The 8,496-nt window shown below is 48.5% G+C and overlaps 1 protein-coding gene across 1 annotated transcript in view; it reads left to right on the top strand.

Annotated features, from left to right (window-relative positions):
- LOC138370506 (uncharacterized) overlaps positions 1-8,021 on the top strand; it is a 12,130-nt gene extending 4,109 nt beyond the window's left edge. Inside the window, exons 2-3 of the mRNA XM_069334882.1 lie at positions 1-458; positions 7,836-8,021. The exon at positions 1-458 is cut by the window's left edge and continues 783 nt beyond it. Of these exons, the coding sequence (XP_069190983.1) occupies positions 1-458; positions 7,836-8,021 (644 nt within the window). The remainder of the gene's footprint in view (positions 459-7,835) is intronic.
- Positions 8,022-8,496: the final 475 nt, after the last annotated feature.

Genomic DNA, 8,496 nt, shown 5'->3' on the forward strand with positions numbered 1-8,496 from the left:
TCTTACAGGCTCCAGCAGACACCACGACCACCATCTTACAGACTCCAGCAGACACCACGACCACCATCTTAGAGACTCCAGCAGACACCACGACCACCATCTTACAGACTCCAGCAGACACCACGACCACCATCTTAGAGACTCCAGCAGACACCACGACCACCATCTTAGAGACTCCAGCAGACACCACGACCACCATCTTACAGACTCCAGCAGACACCACGACCACCATCTTAGAGACTCCAGCAGACACCACGACCACCATCTTAGAGGCTCCAGCAGACACCACGACCACCATCTTAGAGGCTCCAGCAGACACCACGACCACCATCTTACAGACTCCAGCAGACACCACGACCACCATCTTACAGACTCCAGCAGACACCACGACCACCGTCCTGGAGGCTCCAGCAGACACCACGGAGAGGAGAAAGGGCACTCTAGAGGGAGTGAAAGCTGTAAGGCCGCACTCTACCTGGCCAGACGACGACCTGCGTTACTTGCATGAGTGACGGGCTACAGAGTGAAAGGCGCCTGAGTGACAGACGCCTGAGTGGCAGGCTCTTGAGTGACGGGCTCCTGAGTGACAGGCGCCAGAGTGACGGGCGCCTGAGTGACGGCCTCTTGAGTGACAGGTGCCCGAGTGACAGGCGCCTGAGTGACGGCCTCCTGAGTGACAGGCTCCTTAGTGACGGGCGCCTGAGTGACAGGCGCCTGAGTGACAGGCGCCTGAGTGACAGGCGCCCTGAGTGACAGGCGCCCTGAGTGACAGGCGCCTGAGTGACAGGAGCCTGAGTGATTTGTGTCTGCAGGATCGAGATGTTAGCTCTTCGACCCCGCCTTTCTAACCGTCGGTTGTTTTAGGTTCTAAATCCCAACCTATTTTTTATCTATCGTAACTACTATATATTTCTCTCTCGCACACACGCACGCACGCACGCACGCACACACACACACATATATTTAGGATGCAGCCCGTAGCAGCTGTTTAAATCCCAGGTACCTACGTTAATTACTGCTAGGTGAACAAACGAATCAGGTGAAAGAAACTCTGCCCACTTGTTTCTGCTTCGACCGGGAATCGAACCCGAGCTCTTTAGGACTGCGACCCCAGAGAGCTGTCCACTGGGTTGCGGACATCTCCAGTGAGACAGACAGGGACAGTGAGAGAGAGAGAGAGAGAGAGAGAGAGAGAGAGAGAGAGAGAGAGAGAGAGAGAGAGAGAGAGAGAGAGAGAGAGAGAGAGAGAGAGAGAGAGAGAGAGAGAGAGAGAGAGAGAGAGAGAGAGAGAGAGAGAGAGAGAGAGAGAGAGAGAGAGAGAGGTGAGAGTGTGCCAGGCTGGGGTGTGTGTGACAAGTGCCACGCTACAGGGTCACCAACATCCACCAGAGTGCCAGGTATATGACTTACAGGGAGCCGGTCGGCCGAGCGGACAGAACACTGGACGTGTGATTCTGTGGCCCCGGGTTCGATCCCGGGCGCCGGCGAGAAAAGATGGGCAGAGTTTCTTTCACCCCTAATGCCCCTGTTACCTAGCAGTAAAATAGGTACCTGGGAGTCAGCTGTCATGGGTTGCTTCCTGGGGGTGGAGGCCTGGTCGAGGACCAGGCCGCGGGGGACACTAAAGCCCCGATATCATCTCAAGATAACCTCAAGAAGATACACCTCACCCCATAACCTCAAACACCCCTTGCCTCCCTCCTTGAGGTTACCTTGAGGTGCTTCCGGGGCTTAGCATCCCCGCGGCCCGGTCGTCGACCAGGCCCTCCACCAAGATCTCCTGCTCCCAGCAACTCCACAACCACATTTGAGACAACAACCGCTGACCTGGGAACTACAATGATGCATTATATAACCGCTGACCAGAGTGACCTTGAGGGCCCAGACAAGAGAGAGAGAGAGAGAGGTACCAAACCGAGCCGGTTTGGCCAGCCCCGTCATGTATCAACTTAGTGAAAGAGAAAACATACCCTTGAACATTATACCGTAGAACGTCCCGTATTGACTGACTTACCCCCCCCCTTCCCCCCTTCCCCAAGATTGACTATTGAATGCAACAATTAAGCAATATATATGTTGCGTAATGATAACATGTAAAGACCCCTTGATCACCTTCTGCGTGGTCAAGTGCTCCATGACTCAGTATATATATATATCAGTGGTTAGGTTATATGCACAGTATATGTTATATATTCAGCGGCTTATATGCTCAGGGAAGTCACATTAATGTGATGTATCAGTGACAAAACCAGTAACAGTCGTGAGGATACATAGCATAAGATGATACATGCCGTGAGGATACATAGCATAAGATGATACATGTCGTGAGATGATCCTCAGGACTCCTCGAGGACTCGAGTGAATCCCGAGTTGCATTACTTTGACCATGTCGTGGTGTAGTGGTGTAGGGCGTGTGCTTGGGAGTACCTAGTGAGCGGGGTTCGAATCCTCCTCACGGTTCCAACTGATTTTCTCATATAGATATGTTGGTTACAATATTAACTGATCTCTGTAAACGCTTATCACTGATCACTGGGATACAGTACTCAATAACCGGACTGTAGGAGAAGAGGTCTGTAACCGTGTCTGCGTAGGAGGCGAAAATGTCTGCATGTCTGCTGGCCAGCATTGTGTGAATGTCTGCGGGAGAAGGGAAGGGTAGGGAACTATCAGGTGGAAAGCGCCAAGCCATTACGACTATATAGCACCGGGAAGGGGTCAGGATAAGGATTTGGGATGGTAGGGGGAACGGAATGGTGCCCAATCACTTGTGGACGGTCGGGGATTGAACGCCGACCTGCTGTGTGTGTCCTAGCTTGTGTTCACAGGGCTTACCACTAGGAGGTAAGTGGTAATCTCTAGGTAGTGAGGTAGTGGTAATCTCTAGGTATTACTAGGAGGTAATCTCCTAGCTCAGTGCTAGGAGATTCATTACCTGCAGTTCTGGCATAACTGACTTTTCTCGGTGTTATTCTGGGGATTATAATGTCACAATGTGGTGGACGTTTTGTGCTGCCCGTACACAGAGCTCTCGGCTCTAAATCATAAATTTACACAAATGGTTAATACCCCCATTTGAGTCAATGTTCGCACAGCTTGTGGATGACCACAAAATATGGAGCTGTGCATAGCGTAATAAAGCTTGGAAGCAACCGAAATGCCATACGTTTATGCTGGCATGATAGATCAAGAGAACGGCAAGTGTTGACAAGAAACAAGAGGGAGACCAAGAGCAAGGTTGTACCGCAGGGCGGGTATCCAGTGGTGGTTCCTCGCTCACCATGACCCCCGTTTTCTTCCACCTCACAACACTCCCCGTAAGACACAGACGACACCCAACACGTGGGTGAGCGACTACGGAGCGCTCTCCCGCACTGACCTTCATACCCTTAATGAAAACAAGTGTGTGTGTGTCGGTGTTGATGGGTGTTCCAGTTTTTGTTGCCCATCCTTTATGGCTACACTCAGGGCTACACCCACCTCCCAGCCCGATCTCCACCACTTTCAAGGTGAAAGACGGAATGTATTTATAGATTATATGGGGGTACTCCCCTCTGGTGCAACTGTGGGAACCCATTGCCTTGGAGAAGAGAATAAAGGGTATTCAGAGAAGACCTTCTGGAGTCTCCCTGAACACTTGAATATTTACCTCTCCCACCACCCCTACAATTTTATATGCAATATAATTTATTTATATGGTTAGTTTTATTTACATTGTGTTACAGTTTAGAGAAAACACACATAGGAATCACTGTTCGAAGACCTAATCCAGATCTTCGGAGGCTGGGTGCGTGCCCAAGATACAGCAAGCATTTCATCTTCGTGTATAGTAGTGTTTCCCTGTGACTTGCGACAGATAAGACCATGGCTGCCGTATTGGTCTGCCGACGCATAGTCTCAGATACACCGGTGTTCGGTGGAGATAGGGGCGGCAAGGCGCAGGGCAACACCAATACTTAGGTCCCGATGGTCCAGGCGGATGTCCAAGGCGGAATTTGGGATAGCCAACAGGAAGTCCCCAGCATGAGGAGCTTGCACAGCTAGGATGGTGTGATTTATCCTTCCCAGAAGCTTGCCTCCAGCATTGCCGAGGCAAATGTTCTCCACTATGAGATCATTCCATTTGGCCTGTTTGCAATCGTTTGGAAAAGTTAATTAATGTACTGGAATGAATCTTGGTCAGGATAAATTCTGATATTTAGCAATATTAGAAATTTGAATTATTTGCCATATCATGCTCAGGAACATGTGGAGTCAACTCTGCCTATGACAGTCCCTGAACAACCACTGGTCACCCTATAAAGTCCAGGGAGGCTGATCCTAATCGTGTCTATCGCTTCAGTGATGAAGGGCGTGTGTAGTGAAGGTGTGGTCGCCGGCACCTATGTACCAGACTATCTGTGTGATCGCGGACAAACTTTACCTATATCTAATTTACACCTTTCTTAGTATCCAGGAACGTATAGTAAGGTATGTACCATACAGGTACGTTTCCTCATTGAACCTCAAGCACGTACCATATAGATACGTTTTGAAACTCAAGCACGTACCATATAGATACGTTTTGAAACTCAAGCACGTACCATTGAGGTACGTTTCCTAATCGTCGTTCATAGTGCTTCAGGACGGTGACAAAAACGTGACTCCCAACCAACCCTGAACAGAAATTGATGCCGAACAATTACTACAAAAGTAAGAAGACCTCCAACTTGCTCATGAAAAACTCTTTTGAATCCACCACATTGTTTTGAGAAAGACTTTTGTCTGTGCCCTTACCTGCCCCCCCCCCTCTTGGGGACTGTCGCTCCCAAAGCTCTCAATATATAGGCACGACAACAATATCTCATTTTAACGTACTAATCTATAGGAGACTAGTGATAATGGTTCCCAGGAGACTAGTGATAATGGTCCCCCCAGGAGACTGGTGATAATGGTCCCCCCCAGGAGACTAGTGATAATGGTCCCCCCAGGAGACCACGGGGCCCAAGCTGTTAAGCTGTCCCAGTGAAAGGTTCTGGGCATGTTGCCTCCCTCGTCAGTGTTGGTGCTCTTGCCAATCTTTGTGTGGTCTGATAGCCGCACGCTGGATGAGGCGCTAACCTTGTAACACTTGAGGCTTCACGGCCGACGTCTCAACCCACCCGGACCACTGGTCCCATTCTGACTCATCTCTAGCCAATCAGAATATATATTACACCATGACACTGGTATTGCCATACGATGCATCATCAACCTAACCTCTCTCTCTCTCTCTCTCTCTTTCTCCTTATAAAGTGTTTCTAAAGTCCTGAACGCGTTTGGTTTCCTGCCCTCGGCATCGTGGCGAGTCCGGAGGTGGGATGGGAATTATCAGTCCCTGGATCACTTGACCAGACCTCTCCCACTCTCTCACTTTCAAGAAGAGCGACGCTCGCAGTCTTGTCTGTCGGTTTTTTGTTGTTGTTAATGTTCTAAATTTCATATCTGGGTCATTGCTAGCGAAGCCAAATTCCACACCTCCGCACAAGGTCACTACCATCTGCACCAGTGTCCAGGTCACCGTTAGCTCCACCAGTGTCCAGGTCACTGCTAGTTACTCCAGTCTGGCCTGAGTTCACTGCTAACTCCACCGGGGAGTCGGTGGCCGAGCGGTCAGCACGCTGGGCACATATGATCCTGTGGTCGCGGGTTCGATCCCGGGCGCCGGCGAGAAACGATGGGCAGAGTGTCTTTCATCCTATGCCCCTGTTACAGAGCAGTAAATAGATAGCCTGGGACGTTAGTCAGCTGTCACGGGCTGCTTTCCTGGGTGTACGTGTGTGTGTGTGGTGTGGGGAAAAAAATAGTAGTAGTAGAAACAGTTGATTGACAGTTGAGAGGCTGGCCGAAAGAGCACAGCTCAACCCCCGCAAGCACAACTCTGTGAATACCAGTTTCCACTTACCAACAGGGATACCACGTTCCACCACCGTACATTTCAAAACAGCTTCTTTACCTACCTTCTTGATTCCCTTTAGGACCTTTCAGGTTACAAGCCAACGGCCTCACCATGCTGTGAAGTGCGTTTCTCGTCGGCCTTAATAGTCCAGCCACTTGGGCTGGACGGTCTCGCTTCATGCGGGTCGGCGTTCAATCCCCGACCGTCCAAGTGGTTGGGCACCATTTCTCCCCCTTCCCCCCCCCCTGTCCCATCCCAAATCCTTATCCATTTCCTAGTGCTATATAGTGGTAATGGCTCGGCGCCTATCCTGATAAAGTTTATTTACCTCGTCTGCAAGCACGGTCGCTACTCTAACAGGTCATTGGCTTATATCAGGAAAAAACAATAATTGTAAAACCGGTCATGAAAATTCACTAACGGAGAGTGAATTTTGCCCCCCCCCCCCCCCACTCCTTCCCCTGTGAACCTCTTGTTTCCTGTCCGTGAGACTGTAGTTTATGCAGGCGATGAGTCACAATAACGTGGCTAAATTATGTTGACCAGACCACACACTAGAAGGTGAAGGGACGACGACGTTTCGGTCCGTCCTAGTGGACCATTCTCAAGATCGACTTGAGAATGGTCCAGGACGGACTGAAACGTCGTCGTCCCTTCACCTTCTAGTGTGTGGTCTGGTTAACATTGTACTTTATGATCTCCAGTTACTCCAACTTTTCTCTCCAGTTTCTGTACGAGTCTAAACGGGCAGGTTTTTTTTTCTACCACAAACGTGGCCAGATATTTACAATGCTAACCAAAATATATACATTTTCTTCTGTCCTCCATGGACAGGGTTAGAGATCTGTTATTAAACATATAGTTCAGTGATTTATCGAACAATCAACCACAGAAGGTGATTGTAGTGCTTATAAAATACCTACATGTATAACCTACATGTATAATACATAAATGTACAGATTTACTTTTGTCCTACATAAATAGTGTTCGATGTGTCTTTTTACATAATGTCATTAATGTGCGTTTACAAAGGTGAAATGCAATTCTGATCAGCTTCCACAAATCCTGTATACACATACATACATACATACATACATACATACATACATACATACATACATACATACATACATACATACATACACATACATTCATATATATACATATACATATATATACACACATTTAAACATACATACGCATATACACACACACACACACATACATTTGTCTCTCCTACTCTGACAGGGTAAGAGAGCTGCTATAAAAACTAGTGTGTTATTAAGCACTTAACCACTGAAGGTGATTAAGGTGGTTTTACAAGCTCAGGTTATATAGTTACATCACAAACATTGTATATCTGATGCATTACATAGTGTCAAGTGCCTTCTGGCAGTCAAGACGCTGTGTGTGTGTGTGTGTGTGTGTGTGTGTGTGTGTGTGTGTGTGTGTGTGTGTGTGTGTGTGTGTGTGTGTGTGTGTGTGTGTGTGTGTCGAAAGGTAATCTTATCTAATTAAATGTTATGTCATCATATGACGTGTAGAATGATTTACAAAACTAAGATATTTCAGCAATGTTCACATATACATGTACAGCGAACAATGGCTTCTTAGACCAGCAGTCTAAGCAGCACTTTACACAACTCGAAGAACAATTTCTAGCAGTGAGAGAAAATAATTTTTGTTACTGGCGAGAGCCTCTAACCTTGACCAGTACCTCCGTTACCTGAAATGTGCTCAAGACGAGGCCAGTCGTGACTACCTCAGAGGTCGCTACCATCACCTCATCAACATACCCACAAACACCATCCAGCGCACGACCCTTCAACACTTGGGTAACCACCTCCCAGCGCACGTCCTGGACGGTAGGGAGGAATAAATTTGCTAATCATGGCTGTATAACAACACATTATTTCAGCGGCGCTTCAGATACACAGGTAAACAAACCCATGACATCAGCAGCGAGGGACGCGGTGACCCAAGCCGCCGTGACCTCATTATCGCCCTAATGTTCACTTCGCAGATACTTGGCTATAACGTAGGCTTGAAGGACGCGCTCATGCGCAGGGAGCCTGAGGGGCTACGACGCGGGCTACAAGGGTAGCATAAGGGGCTACGACGCGGGCTACAAGGGTAGCATAAGGGGCTACGGCGCGGGCTACAAGGGTAGCATGAGTAACCTAACCTAACCTTACGCAAGATTAGTACGCAACGGGTTGGTGGAAGATATGTATGCTGTCTGGAATGAGTCAAGGGTACTGAGAGTGAGTCAAGGGTGCTGAGAGTGAGTCAAGGGTCATGAGAGTGAGTCAAGGGTGCTGAGAGTGAGAACACGTACACCATCGCTTCACCATTAGTGCCGACGTACACGGTATCACCGTCTTAATGACGCCCGTGACGTACACACCTTACAGGTAAAGGTGCGCGTGATCCAAACACACACTGTCCTCAGGCTAGGAGGCTCCTGTAACCAGCGGACGACCCCCCAAAATGGCCTATTTTACAACGCTGCCTATTCAAATGGTTGTACTTTTCTCAAATATATATTATTATTATTATTATTACAAGGTGGACATTAC

This window comes from Procambarus clarkii, chromosome 32, assembly GCF_040958095.1.
Source record: "Procambarus clarkii isolate CNS0578487 chromosome 32, FALCON_Pclarkii_2.0, whole genome shotgun sequence".
Classification (NCBI taxonomy): domain Eukaryota; kingdom Metazoa; phylum Arthropoda; class Malacostraca; order Decapoda; family Cambaridae; genus Procambarus; species Procambarus clarkii.